General features: G+C 40.4%; 3 protein-coding genes across 3 annotated transcripts; all 3 read right to left on the bottom strand.

Moving 5' to 3' along the window:
- Positions 1-10,170: 10,170 nt before the first annotated feature.
- N7509_003037 (uncharacterized protein) lies at positions 10,171-10,482 on the bottom strand (the record flags this gene model as incomplete). Its single annotated transcript, XM_056627674.1, has 2 exons — positions 10,171-10,350; positions 10,402-10,482. 2 exons carry the CDS (start codon positions 10,480-10,482, stop codon positions 10,171-10,173), a joined length of 261 nt encoding a protein of 86 aa, XP_056490408.1.
- A 1,682-nt stretch (positions 10,483-12,164) lies between these two features.
- N7509_003036 (GNAT family N-acetyltransferase) lies at positions 12,165-12,737 on the bottom strand (the record flags this gene model as incomplete). Its single annotated transcript, XM_056627673.1, has 1 exon — positions 12,165-12,737. The coding sequence occupies one exon, from the start codon at positions 12,735-12,737 to the stop codon at positions 12,165-12,167; it is 573 nt and encodes a 190-aa protein (XP_056490407.1).
- Positions 12,738-13,508: 771 nt separating this feature from the next.
- On the bottom strand, positions 13,509-15,391 carry N7509_003035 (ankyrin repeat domain-containing protein; the record flags this gene model as incomplete). The annotated part of the gene is made up of 6 exons (XM_056627672.1): positions 13,509-13,804; positions 13,832-14,387; positions 14,426-14,478; positions 14,669-14,759; positions 14,928-15,239; positions 15,383-15,391. 6 exons carry the CDS (start codon positions 15,389-15,391, stop codon positions 13,509-13,511), a joined length of 1,317 nt encoding a protein of 438 aa, XP_056490406.1.

Genomic DNA, 15,391 nt, shown 5'->3' with positions numbered 1-15,391 from the left:
CAGCAACTCGTAGTCGGGACACCCTTATAACGCAGCCGAACTGCCTCTCGTACGTATCCATCGCTCTATATAATCTTCTATCTCATCCGCTGGCTCCTATATAGTCTCTGCATACCTAGTCTATTTTACCAAAACCTCAGTTCGTTTTCCTCTGCCAACGCACCTTTCCCTATAGTCGAGTATTTCTTTAACTTCGTACTCTACCTCATTATCGATTTTAATAGGAGGCGGCTGTATATCATCGACAAATTAAGAGGGAAACGGGTCTGTAGCAGCTGGCCGTACTAATTCGACATTAAATACTAGGTATATGCCTGTTAGTATATCTAACTGTACTGTATGTAGTATTAGCACCTTAACTACTTTATACTGTATGTATACCTAATTAAACTTCTTAGATAGTCGCTGAGATTAGATATTACGTAGGTTTAGCCAAACCTTATTACTAATATAGTAAGTCGGGGCAGTACGTTAAGATCGGTTTACTTACTCTTATTGTACCTCTTAGATAACTATAATTACAGATTATACCTAATCGGTAGCTTCTTATAGTCGTTTTATAAATAATTCGCCTGCAGCAGTAGGCGGAGTTACCTTATCTATTTGTATTACATTATCGTCGGCTATACTAAGAGGGTCAATATAATATCTATAAGTAAAGAAGAAGGGGGATAGTCCTGTCGACGAGGTATTCTAGTTATTAATAGCTACTGTAATTATTAGTAATAGTCCCTTCTAGTTGTCCTATACGTAGGTAGTAAAGATCCTTATAATCCTTTCTATTTCTTAGTTTACTTATTCTATTACTCTATCAGATTACGGGTAGAAAGCAGTAGATAATCAGTACTGAATCGCTAGTTTTTCGTATACTATCCGCCAGAATCTGCTTATAAACTATAACCCTCGGTTACTAGTAATTATTCTTAGCAAACTATAATATATATAGAAGTACGTTAGGAATATATCTACTACGTCTTATAATGTAATCCTCTTTATACCGATCAATATTATACCCTTTATAAGTTGATTAGTAATAACCAGTAGGTTTATAGAGCCGTCCTTCTTTGCTAGGGATAGCTCTATAATAAAATCTAAGGATAATTCAGCCCAGATTCGTTATAGAATCAGAAGTAGTTTTAGCAACCTATACTTTATATCCCGCCAGACTATAGTCCTCCTATAAATAGTACAGTTTTGTAGGAATCGGTATACGTTTTTTGCTGCTCTAGGCCAGAAGAATCTCTAAGATAGTATTACATACGTAGCGTCTTGTCCTAGGTAGTTAGTAATATAGGAATTATATACTTTTTAAATAATACTGGTCTATAACTATTTACTCTCTAGGATCTATATTCGTTGTTAGAAGTATAATAACCCTTGTTTATCTAGATAATACTTAGAGAGACTAGTCTTTACGCTTATTTCGATCTTAATACTATATTTACCGTTCTTTACCGCTGTTAAATAGGTATAGTAAACGCTATCGGCTAGCCTTACTTCCTCCTACTTATCCTATAGCTCTTTTTCGTTGAAAAGTAGTACTGAGGTAGAGAGGTTAGGGTCTATTTTGTTAACCTTATACGTACGGTTAGATCGAACCGATACCTTTTCAAATAGAGTATAAAATTAATTCGCTAGTCTTTCGTCTATAATATCCTAGGGAACATTCTGTCCTCTTCTAGATAATGCATCTGGTAGTACTGTAAGCTTACCTAGCCGGTAGTAGAGAGTAAAATCAAATTCTATTATCAGTTCTATCTATTGTATCTGTTGTTTACTAAGGTACTGTACTTTATTAAAGTATCGTAGGTTCTTATAGTCTGTTATAATAGTAAATTAAGAGACTATCTTCAGTTCTAGCTGCTACTTACGCAGTACTTAGATAATAGTAAGTAACTCCTTATCGTATATCTTATAGTTTACTTCGGCTAGTGATAACTTTTATAATATATAGGTACAGGGGGCTAATCTTCTGTCTTATTAACGTTGCGAGAGTACTGTATCCGTAGCCTATCTAGATATGTCTGCCTTAATAACAGTCTTCTTTTCCTTCTTAAAGTATACCAGTATTAGAGCGTTAATAAACAGGTTATTTAGTTTATTAAATATATCCTAGCAGTCTTAATCCTACTAAAATAGTATATTCTTCTTTATTAACCTTATCAACGGTAACAATAGGGCAGCGAATTAGGGTATAAATAAGTAATAGAAATTAGCAAATCCTAAGAAACTACAGATATTACGGACTGTTCTCAGTGCTTCCTATATACGTATTACTTCTACCTTCTTAGGGTCAACGTATACTCCCTTACCAGTATATACAATAAAGCTAAGATATTTAACTGAATCTTACTTAAATTCTAACTTACCGATATTATATTATAGCCCTGTATCCTTAAGCTTCTAGAGTACCTTATAGACCTTTTATCGATAATCTTTAATTAAGTTATCTGAGTAGATAATAATATCGTTAATATAAGCAGATATAAAGTTGTCTATATACTCCTGCAATATCTGGTTAATAAACCTTTAGAAAGTAGCAGGTATACTAGTAAGGCCAAACAGCGTTACGTTCTATTTAAAGAGGCTATATCTCGTACAGAAGGCTGTCTTCTATTCTTTGCCTAATACTATCCGTACCTTATAAAATACTATAATAATATTAAGCTTTGTAAACTATCTTACTTTTGATATATTCTGTAGCATCTCCCGAATTAATAGCAGTAGGTACCGGTCCTTAATACTTAATTCGTTTAATCTACAGTAGTTAATATAAAACCGTACTCCTCTGTCTAGCTTTTGTACTAATAGCACTAGTACTACAGCGGATAACTTACTTACTCAGATAAAGTTCTTATCTAGTAGTTTAGTTAGCGTCTTTTATAGATAGAGTAGCTCCTCTTTATTTATACTATAGAGGGGTCTATATAGGGGTAATTCCTTAGTACTGTTTTAATCTTATTTTAACGGTATTTTATAGTCGATTTCTAGTCGATAAGGTAGTAATATATTTATTAGTTGCTGACTAAAAATATTAAGCTACTTCTAATACTAACAGAGGAGTCTCTCTTTGATAGGGACCTTATCTTTCAGCCGAAAGATAGCCTTCTTGATATTGTCTAACGTAACCTTCCTAATTTGTAGTCTGTCTGGTATTATTGTTCTATCGAATAGGTACTGAATACCTTTTACTAACAGTTGTTTTACTTCTAATATCTTTTTACCTATAGGCCTAATTAAACAATCTCTTTAATTCTAATATTGTATCTTCCTGCAAGACTTTGTATAGATATCTATATACCCTTTTCTAGACAAATACGTTCTATCTATATCCTTAATTCAGAGTAGGCCTAAGATAATGTTATCTATCTAGTCCTCAATAATATATACGAATATAGTACTCTGCCGATGTCTGTAGATATCTGTATCGAAGTAGGTAATATAGGTAATTTATCCTTAGTTCGCTACAATACTGTCTAGCTATCGTATGCGTATCTTAATGTACAGGAGATTAAGAGACTTAATAAGTATACTGTTTATTATTATATAGCTAAGACAGCTATAGTCAACTAGTACCTCTACAAACTGAGTTCTATTGACTATAATATTAACTATAAACAGTAGTTCTTTACTCTTATCTAATTTCTTAACTCTCTTTTGCTCCTGCTTATAGCAAAGAGTAGAAGCTACTCTTTTCCCGGCTTGCTATAACTAGCAGATATATATTTATCGCTACTAGTATTACTTTTGATAACTAGCTTTACTTTCTTTATATAGATATTTCGCTCTAGCTTCCTCTCTGATCCGGTAGTAGAACGACCGCCTTTCTTTATTAACCCTATAGTACTAAGATAGTTTTCCGGCCAGAAAGCAAGGAGATAGGGGCATTCGGTAATACGGCAACCGGCTCTTCTGTATCGGTAGTATCTTCTGTTCTAGCGATAATCCTAAATTTTATCCTTACTAACCTATTGGGCTCTTTTTAGTTACTTCTTAGTGTTATTCTGTTAGCGGTTCGTATATACCTTAGTTTGGTTAGCAGAGATTATTAGGGTCTAGTCTATTTTATCAGCATTATTTACTCTGACAGTTCGACAAGACTATAGCTTACTTATATTTAGGGTATCTATATCGGTACTAATTTCGTACAGACGGCTAATTAGGGCTATAAAGGTAGCGGAAATACTACTATTTATCAGCAAATTACTTATATTTTTGTTTAATACCCCTATTAAGATCTATCGCTTAGCTTCGTCTGGCTATTGTAGGGTACCTGTATTAGCAAACTCCTTCTCTAATTATAGTAGAAACCGTAAGAATAAGGTCTCCTCTGACTGTCTTAGCTGATGTATATGATGAGCGGCTCTTGCTTTAGCGTTTGGGTTGCTATAGATGCCTTTTAGATGCTCTATTAGGTCCTCTGGGGTTCTAGTATCTCAGTAGTATTTTACGTACGTACCGGTGTTCTTCTATATAAGTTTCTCTAGTTGTAAAAATACGTAGATAAACTAGTTAGTCTTAGAACCAATAGTATTGCTATTAACTGCTAGCTTATTCTCTATCGTAATTCGCTATATTAACTAGTCGTTTATACTTCCTACGAATAGTGGTAGGTCTGGAAGTCTTACTTAGGGTCGTTAAGGAGGCTCGGCCTGGACTAGTGGTGTAGGGGGGGACGATTTTTTGGCCGGAAAATCAGGTATCTTCTCTAGATCTTCGGGCTCTTTTTGTATATTCTCCTTTGTAGCCTTTGCTAACGCTGCCTCTAGTTGTTCTATATGCTCTTCTTACTGTATAATTACTTAGTAGTGTGAGGTTTGTATGTGTATTAGCTGCCGCATAATTATATCTAGCGGGTTTTGCTGTTGTGGTTCTTCCTAAGGGGGATCTATATCTATCCTGGTGTTTATTATTAAATTGATAATAAACCGTACAGATAACTCTTTTGCTTATTGTGCCTAGGAATATTCTCTTCTAGGGCTTTCGCTTCGTCGTCGAATCAGTATCGAATAGATCCTGATTCGGAGGTACGTTCTTCGTGTGCCTAAGACTTTTTAGGACTTTTCTTCGTATGCCTAGGACTTCTAGGGTTTTTCGCTTCGTTGTTGAATCAGTATCGAATAGATGGCGATTCAGGGGTACGCTCTTCGTATGCCTAGGACCTCTAGGGCTTCGCGGGTAATTTTACGATTACCGATTGAATCGGAAGATTATTGTATGTGAAGGGCTGTAGCGACAACTGTTCAATTGGGGCTAGGCCTGTATGCTGTTTACAATAATCTTGAAGAAGAGTTATCTATATGAGCTTCCACCTTGTTTTTCCTGCAGGAAACGGTCACGTGACACCACGTGATCTCTCCTCGGGCCTGGGCCCGTTACAATATAACCAGTTCTTACTATCTAGGAATATAGGATACAGGCTTCAACATCATACTAACCTGTCCATCGGGCAACTGTACCTGGCCAAGCTATAGATCACTTAGGATCTGTAGCAAATACTTAGATATAACATCTACCGCAACGCTGAACTGTACTATACTAAGTTACAACACTTTATCGACTTACAATACCCCGAATAGAATTAGGGCTTCTGCGAAATGTAAAGTTGTTCTTCCTTAGGGCTATCCTTCTGATACGGAATTAAGCGTAACTGTCGTGAATAGAACTGCTCGTAAGTTAACTTTGAATATAAATACAGTATAGATGTTATAATCCTCTGGGTACTTTCTACCCTTTTCTAGAGTCAAAAATCCTCTGATAGTTATAGCACAGTCCTCGTTAGGACTTAACAAAAATCGTATTATAAATACGTCAGACCTAACAGGAGGTTTTTTTATCAAGAATGTCATACAATACACCTTTACCTTATGTGTCGAAGAGTACAGTATTAATGTTACCAGCAGGAACGTTATTATTAAAAAGTCTCCGCCTAACTTCGGAAAGACTGAAAATATAACTATTCCACACAGCGACACAACTTACTTAACTTCTTGCTAGGTACCTAGTAGGTAAACACCAAAGGACGCCAAATACTACTATAAGATTATATCTCTAGAGGGTACTTAGATACGAGTGACAGGCCTAGAGTTTATATACTGCGATAAGGAGAATAATATATTAGTAGCGAATCTATTCATCGGATTAAGCATAGATAACTGTTCGCACAGCAAGTCGGGGTAGGAATGCACCAGTCGGGGAACACCAGTCGATAGTATTGCTCGAATTATAGAGCTTGGATTAGACGTGATATTGCCGCAGGTTGCGGACTCGATGACCAAGACTTTTTTACAAAACTCGAATATTACTCTCCTAGGGATGGTCTACACTAATGAAGTAATGGTCAGGGTTCAGCAGGTATAGATGATTCTTCTAACGTTGCTGGTTATATTAGGGAACGTATTTCTTGTTTGCACTACGTATGCCAGCAGAGACAAGATAATTTAGAAGTTATCTATACTGGCTTTGCTCTTCTATGGCTTAGATGACCAGGTAGAACGGGATGATTGTATGACTGGTAGTAGGATAGAGAAACTAGCGGAAGATATGTATGTCCGGCTAGATCCTTCGGAGGCTGATGGACGCATGATGCTGCGTGAGAGGTAGACTTTCGAGGAGGGCTCTTGTGTAATTAAGGATCTAGTTGGTTTAGGATAGCCGAATTGATGTGTGATCTTTCCATATAGTATTTTCTCAGTACACAGCGACAGTTTCAAGAGGTTTTTCGCTCACATAAAGAAATATAAGTTGCAGAAGATTTTCATACCTGACGTGAAGAGTATATGGGCGATTGTCAAATCATAGTAGATATTGACCTCCCCTAGCATATCCGAAGTAGAAACGATGCGTAACTTAAAGGTACTTCGGGACCGCATCAAACTAGGAGTGTATACATTGCTGCAGGAGGAGTCACAAAGTATGGATGTTATAACTATGTGCATTATGCTGACTCAACAATAAATGCTATAAATACAGGTCTGGGGTTACCAAGTCTCTTCAAGTTTCCCGTGTTGATCGCGGAAGTCACGAATATGGAGACTGATCACTGTTTCGGAATATTCACGTCCAGACACATCCACATATCTTTCTAGTACCCGTCATACATCGGTTCTGCGTCTTCATGTTTACCTTGGCTGGAGAGCACTGAGCCAAGATTACTGACACTGGTGAGCGTGTCGGGATGCTCATGTCCAAGCACCTTCTCTCGTGCTTCCAACGCCCGTCGATGCATCGCTTCCCCTTCTTCGTACTTCCCTTGCTGATCTTGAAACCATCCACAATTAGATAAGAGTGTGGCCGTATTCAATCGATCCTCTTCATGCTGATTACATATAGACCTCGTCACCTCTCCGCGATACGATAAGTCTCGAAGAGCACCATGTCCTTAGCTTAATCGCAAAAGTTACACATGGCGGTTTTCATACTGCCTAATGATTTCACCACTTCAATCCTGACTAACCGAAATCTCGGTGTTAAGCAAGTAAACATTGAATTACCCATTTCCATATCTTCCTTTGCTTCTAACTGTACTATCACTAAAAGTTTAGGAACAATTACATGGTTGATCAAGCCCCTTACTTAGTGACTTATGCTCTGTGACGTTATGACCAACGATACATAGATGAATAACCCACTTAAATAAATGAACTAAAAACTACTTAAATCGGCTTAGTAAATGATGCTCTGTGGCGATAGTTATAACCTTTTGATATTACAGATAGATAAGCGAATCAGCCTAAAGCTTGAACGAGGGAACTAAATACTGACTAGATCGGGTTTTGTGGCGGTGGCGACCCACTTATCGGCTTCTCTCACGAGGCCCACTCTTTAGTGAGTAGAGCGTATGATTTGTGTCGGAACAGAAATGTACGTCCAATCAGGTCTATGGGTAGTTGTCTGATTCTTGTTATGTTCGCTCACATACTAATTTGTATGCGACCGACCGTGATTAAGACTCTTGGCTAAGTTACAATGATACATTCTGACCATGCCTTACAATACCAATTCCCCACTGATACCGACAGAATTACGTTAACAGGACTAGCGTATCTCGGAATTATTTTCCGGGAATGAAGTCGCAAGAGTGTGGAGGTATATGTATAGATAGCTCTCGAGGCGTCTAAATTTCTTTTGAATTTTGAATTTTTTTTCATATAAAGTATTAGTCCACAATACGTTAGCAGATGGAAGATCTGAGATCGTATCCCTTCAAGACTTCATCCTTCTAGCGCTTACCTTCTAACTAGAAGGGTTATAAATTCCTTGCTATTTTCACTAACCCAAATACTACTCCATTAATTGATAGACCGTTTGGTATCAGTCCAATTCGGTCAGAGCATGGGAGGGGATACCCCATTTCTGTTTGCAAGGTGGTCAACTGCAAAGAAAATGCGCTGATAGGGCTTAATATCAGCTGATTCTGAGATTTGTGATTCTAATTTCATCACAAGCTCAGATATAAAGATAATATTTCAATTGCCATGATTCGATGGTTTGAGACTGTGCCTATGATAGCGACAGCAAGCAGCAGAACGGACAGAGAAGAGAATTGGGCGATGATACTACTCAGAACTCTCTTTGTCTGTATTGAAAACCTTTCTAGCCACTAATACCAAGCTGTGATGCTCCAGTAGTCAGAGAAAATCAAGAAAGATATGGTGTGATGAATGTTGTCTATCAAAATGTACCAACGGATATTGCCAATATTTTCAATAAAGTAGAGATTAAAGCGTAAAAAAGGAAGATTTGTTGTACATATCGCGGTATAATTGGGCTACTAAGCTGCTGAAAATTGACACGGAGGAACTGAGCGACGTCTAGTCCAATAAATAGATTATTGTTGAGACTTGAAACGTACTATCTGTAGTGATGGGAGTGTAGAAGTGACCCCAAGAAGAATTTGAAACCACAGAGGTAATATATTGCCACAAAAAAGGCCAACCAGGATGGCAGATAAGATACAGTTGAGATGCACAAAGTCAAATAATTCTTTTGGGCACAAACCTCGGATCTGAAAATCTACAAGAGGAATATCCTGGCAATACCTCCCAAGTGTTTCACGTTCTCAGAGACAGGCTTAACACCCCTAGGAAGCTAGCCCGCGATTCTGAGAGCTTTTAAACCCCCCTGCATGTCAACCTCCCCATATACGGATTCTCTTAATTTTTAAACAGCGTCTGGGTATTTCCTAGGCTTAATATCCCTGAATTAATGGCGTCGATACAGCGGGTGACTCAGATTAAACGGTTTTCTTGTTTAATTGATGCAAGGTAACAATGCAAGAGTTTCAACAAAGATACAGTACTGTATCGGTACACAATTAATTCACTGAAGACTTCTATTCCAGACTCGACCCGTAAATGCTTTCTGCCGTTCCTTGCAATACATTACAGACGTAATCATCAAACTTTCGCGCTACAAGGTCTGGGTAGAGACTATAGGCATCTAGGTAGCCGAGATATTTTATACACGCAGGAGAGCTATCCCTGCGGATCCCTACGAGTACATATACTGCCCACCGTTAAACTGCAATTACGTTTTGAAGTCAACAGATCCTTGATCGATCGCTTCTTTGGACAAGCGAATAGCCTCTAAAATCGCCTCGGCGGAGTTCTGTGAGTATAGTATGTGCTTAGCAAGGCAAAGTTTTTATTAGGAAAGTTAGGCAGTCGCTTACATATTCTCTAGGAAGCTGCTCACTAAATTTTTCTTAAAGCAAATCCCAAATCTGATTCTGCGTCCACATCTCACTATAGGCGAAGACCAATCCTGTTCAACGTTCGGGGATCAACAATTATCTTGGCGACGAACCGGCCGATGTCTCGCACATCCGTCAGAGCGATCCCAATGTTTCCATCGCCGCTGATATTTGTTAACGGGACTCGAATATAGGAATTGATTCTCCCCGACGGCAGTTAAGGCACCGAAAGTTGGGCCTACTAACCGATATCGATGGCAGTATACGGTAGATAGAGGCGTTTCACATGATCTAACACCTCCTCTTTCTACTCCAGGGTTAATTTCGGGTTCTGACATAATTGCTATGTTGCATGAAGGAACTTCATTTACCTTTTCACGGATGCTACTTAGACCTCGTGCGGGAATGATGGGTCCCCAGAAACTCGGCACGAAGCGTTTCACGCCTGACTCCTTGGCCGCAGTAGCAAGAGTATCTTATTCATCAAAAACATGCGGGGGGACACAACAGATCACAAAGCCGATTCCGGTCAAAATTGGAACTATCTGAGTATGCGCAACTGTTGGATCTGCTGCAGTGATTTTCACCCCACGGTCCCTGAGCGCAGCCTCTCCTTTCTTCTCTAGCGATGAAGGCCGAATCAGAGCTATGAGCTCCTGCGTAGAGTTTTAGTAGCATTCACAATACACTTATCCGCTTGAACATACAGATATTTCCGGCGAGTCAAGTAGGGCGCTAACAATCGACTGGTCGGTTTCACCGGTTGATCCAAAGACAGCAACTTTCATGACGGCGTAAATTCAAAGCCAGGCTCGGCTTGAACAAGGAGCGAGTGCAACCTTTTCTTGGTCATGCTCTTATATATACCTTTTGCGTACACCTGTGTACAATAGTCCCAGATTAACAATCAATATTGATTGATTAATAATTACCTTAGACAAGTTGGACATGAATTCCATCCGTCGGATGAATGAATCCTCGACTGACTCATGTCTGCGTGCAGTACACGCCCTGATCCCAAAGGCCAAGCCGTCACCACACGCAAAGCGATGGTAGACAAGTGATTTAATACAACTGCGTCATATCTATACATGCGAGAGAAATTACGCCTGGTTTGAGCGCCGGGCGGGGTGAAAGGTACTACACCTGGAAAAGGCGGCTGAAGGTGTGGCGAAACAATATCGCGATGCCATCCGGCGACAGAAGAAGAAGCACTAGAATGACTTCTTGCAGACAATGACAATATATAGAAAGCTGCCAAATATTTGAAGTTAGGAGAGAAGACAACGATCGGGAAGGTACCGCAGCTCATCAGAGCAGATAGAACTATCACGACCGACCATAAAGAACAAGCAGAAGTATTATTGGCCAAGTCCTTCCCACCTCTACCGGACAACATTGACGATGAAGGAACTGGACCTCAAAGAGCGCCAGTAGATATGCCTGCCGTCACGCTGGAGGAGATAGAACGGCACTTACTCGTGGAGAACTCGTGGAAAGCGCCTGGAGACGACGGTCTACCGGTGATAGTGTGGGAAATGATGTGGCACACGGTCAAGCACAGTGTCCTTGAACTGTTCCAGGCATCAGTAGCAGAAAGTGCTACCGAAACATGGAGACCTGAGATCGATGGCTTGGGAGCAAAGAAGTCTTCGATCAGGATCTGCACGGCTCACCCACAAGTTTCAGCTATCCAGAGCCCCTCTGAATAAGTTCTTTAATCATCTAGTGCTTTGTATACGCTCCTATCTTACCGACAACTGAATCTTTCTCGCCTTGACAGGGTTTCTATGGGTTAGCGCAGAGATAGATGGATTTGTCCGACTTCGGCAAGAATTACAAGAAGCTATCAAGCAGGAGCTTATATTTTGGCTTAAATGCGCTTTACCGCGTTTTCACAATCAAATTCCAGCGTCCTGTTGATTCTCTTTATTCTTTTGAGAGAATCCATTTCACATGTGTTACAGAATACCGCCTCAAGGTGATATCAATAGCTTTTGGACGAAATGAACTAACTAGCGACAGGATTTGAACACCGAAGAGAACTCGAAAGAAGCCACGACGGTCTACAGATGTTCGGGAGGGCCACAATATTGCAGGGTTACCCCCGATCTCGTGGGGCTAAAGCTTTCCACTGGCCTTTGCCGTCGTAGGTTGCTGCTTGAGAGCTTCTGAAGCTGATCCACATGAGTAATTTCGCACATTGTAAGCCTCGAAGCTATTCCGAGTTGAATCAAGATCTTCAGCTCCTTTATCGAAACGAAGGCCTATCGCGATAACAATGACACTTATTCCAACGGTATTGAAAGTCTCGTATGTTTGCAGCCGGTCAAGAAGTCCAAGGTGTATCAGGTGTTGAGACCGGCGCAAGGGGGTATATTTGATTGCCCAATTTCACCGCTCGGCACCCGCTCAGTTCCACTGCACATCAACACCCTCCAATCCGCCATCCATCCGTTACCCTATGGTCTTAGGTCTGTTGCTTCTTCCACTCTTCCTTGGTAATCTCATACAACACTTCACCATGCTCAGTACCAGGCAGCGGATGCTCAAAGCTAATATGAAACGTCCTTTCATGTCTCATTCCACATTTCTCCATCACGTGCCGAGATCGCTCATTGATAAACATCGTGCTTCCAATAACCCGCTCCACCTTTAGGTTATGCAAAAATGCATACTCAAGAAGTAGACGAGTACCCTCGGTTGCAAGACCCATGCCCCAATATTGGCGACGGAGCCGGTAGCCTACTTCAAGCGTAGCTGGCATTTCCTGCTCCGATCCTGCGAGAGAGAACCAGCCGAGAAACTCGCCTCTAGGACCCTCTGCAATCCACCGGCCGAAGTTCGGCCATCTGGCATAGTAATTAATGATATGCTGAACTTCGAGATTGACTTCTTCCATTGAGGGTGGTTTATGGTCTAGGTATGTCATAACACCTTCGTCGTTGTTTAGGAGACAGAGAAGCTTAAAATCACTAGGAAACAAACGACGTAGGAAGATGCGTTTTGTGGACATCAGCATTGGGTTTGGTGCAGCGGCCATTGTCAGCAGAATGTCCCTGGGCTATGTTATGAACGGTTACTGTTAATCCACTTCATGCGATGAACATGATAGATTTGAAATGGGCTTACCCCCGTAGAATATATATCTTGAAGTGCACTCAAAGTCTCAATAAGAATGAACGAGATTTCTGGGTCTCGAACAAGTAATCTGGTTCTTCGCCATTGAACTGTCCCCGCAATAGGTGGTCGGGGTCCTAAAAGGGTTAGTGCGAAACCAGTAGGCTGGAACCAAGCCTATTAAGGCCTATGGGCCCCAACGGAGGTAAGATACGTGGATAGGTGGATACTCGTGATTGTACTATGCTCCGTGCACTGTGCACTCATTGGATGTAATATTAAGTACTTGTCCACTACAGTTACAAAGATAGAGTTCATGAATATAACGATACAAATACAGTCCAATACGGGTTATTTACAAAACCACCATGTTTCTAAAACGCTCCTGTAAGAATCCCCAGCATAAGTACGATAGCATGATAGAAATTGTTAATCAATAGACAGAAATTGCTTCTAATAATAATGCGAAGTACAGTAAATACATGTTCAGCAAGACATATAGCGATATGTAGACAATAGCAAGCCATTGAGTTAAAAAAATTGTTTGACAAAAGGAGCTACTTGAGCTACAAATTCCAGAGGTCATGGGGTCTTTGATCTCGTAAGAGAGAGGAGGAATGTGGACTAATTAGGAACCAGCTGTTTTGGACGATCTCCACATTCTCATCTAAGTGAATTCTCCGACAGACGTATTTTAGAGAGCATTTCCATACTGTCCACCTTGTGCGTTGACCTCGGCTCCCTTCTTAATCAACAACCGTACAACCATATTATGTCCTTTGGAAGACGCAGCTTGGAGAGTATTTCCAAATTCACCACCCTGCGCGTTGATCTCGGCTTCTTTCTCAATCAACAACTGTACAATCTTATCATGCCCTTCGTGAGACGCAGCTTGGAGAGCATTCCTAAAGACTCCACCCTGCGCGTTGACCTCGGCTCTTTTTTCCAGCAGTAACTGTACAACCTTGTTATGTCCTTCGTAAGACGCACCTTAGAGAGGAGTTCCAAATTCTCTACCCTCGGCATCGATCTCGGCTCCTTTCTCAAGCAACAACTGTACAACCTTATCGTGTCCTTCGTGAGACGCAGCTTGAAGAGCATTGTTATACAGGTACCGCCCACCTTGGGCGTTGACTTCGGCTCCTTTCTCGAGCAACAACTGCACAACCTTATCGTGTCCTTCGTGAGACGTAGCTTGGAGAGCATTCCCAAAGACCCTACCCTGCGCGTTGACCTTGGCTCCTTTCTTAAGCAATAACTGCACAACCTTATTATGTCCTTTGCAAGATGCGGCTTGGAGAGTATTTCTAAAACGCCTACTTTCACACCGCCTGGCTCTATACAGCCCAACTCGGGCGTTGACCTTAGCTCCTTTCTCGAGCAACAACTGAACGACCTTCTTATAACTATTTATTGAGGCCGAGATGATAGGGTAGGTTCTGGTGTCATCGGTCGAATTGATGTCTTTTCTACCGAGAGCTAGTAAAAACTTAACCTCCTGCTTATGCCCGTTTAATGATGCCAGATGTAAAGTACTTATTGATGGTGGAACTCTGTAAGTCTTAATAGCCTTCTAAAAGATAGGAAACCATAATGAGAATCTTTTCCTACCCATATCGTATATTTCCCTAACTTAACCCGCTGCTTCTTGGTCTTGGGCCAGACTTATCTTCCGTATCTGGTCCGGCCAATATACTGCTGAGTAATCTAGGAAGCTTCGAATGGTAGAGCTTGAATCCGCATCGTTATGTTCTAGATCCTCTATCAGTAGGTATCGCAAACAGATAACAGCCATTTGATCCTCGGTGTCAGTCAGGCTCTACGAGTATAAGTAGTTCAGGCTCTTAGATATACTCTTGTTTACAAGAAATTCCCTGGCTGTCTGATGAATTAAGTAGATTTTGGAGTTTTTGATGAAGATAAATAGTCTATATAATCGACGCAGCTTTTTGTCGATTTAAGATAATTTAAGTCTAGCCTTTGCTACAGTTTGGGCTTATAGGGAGGTGGTAATTCCTAGCGCTATGGCTATTTCCGCTGTTGTTAAAGGGCGCCGTGCTGCCACAATAATTTGTAAGATCTTTCTCGCAATGTCTACTTAGCGGAAAGACACTCGACTAAGAATATTTTCGTATGTCTCATCTACTGATTGAGGTATTACCTCGATTGACTCTCTAATTAACTCTTCAGCCGGGCGAAGACTGTCCTCAAGTATAGATTGAATATATTCTATAGCTAAATATAGCCAGAGATACGTACGGTGTTCCATTTGCAGAAGCTGTTTCTGGAGTTTTTGCTCGGTGTCCCGTAACAACGCCGCTCTTTCTGCGAGCTCCTTTACTCGCATTTTCACGATAAGATCTATTTTATGGCGGATCTGTTTATTTTTGTTCTCCTCTCTCAGGTGAAGATATAGGAAAAGGCCCTTATTTATTTAGAAACTAATCTAGATATTATTATAGGGGCGACTAGTAACAAGAAATTTTAACTAATTATTCTGTATCGACGGTTGTAGCAAGTCATAAAATGCCTGCAGCTTTTTGATTAGTCTATTCTAATTAGTCTTACGATACTCAT

This window comes from Penicillium cosmopolitanum (genome assembly GCF_028827165.1).
Source record: "Penicillium cosmopolitanum strain IBT 29677 chromosome Unknown utg000005l:1.0-4006212.0:1.0-4009387.0, whole genome shotgun sequence".
Lineage (NCBI taxonomy): Eukaryota > Fungi > Ascomycota > Eurotiomycetes > Eurotiales > Aspergillaceae > Penicillium > Penicillium cosmopolitanum.
The sequence above is the reverse complement of the archived record's forward strand: the minus strand, read 5'-3'. Positions and strand labels throughout refer to the sequence as shown.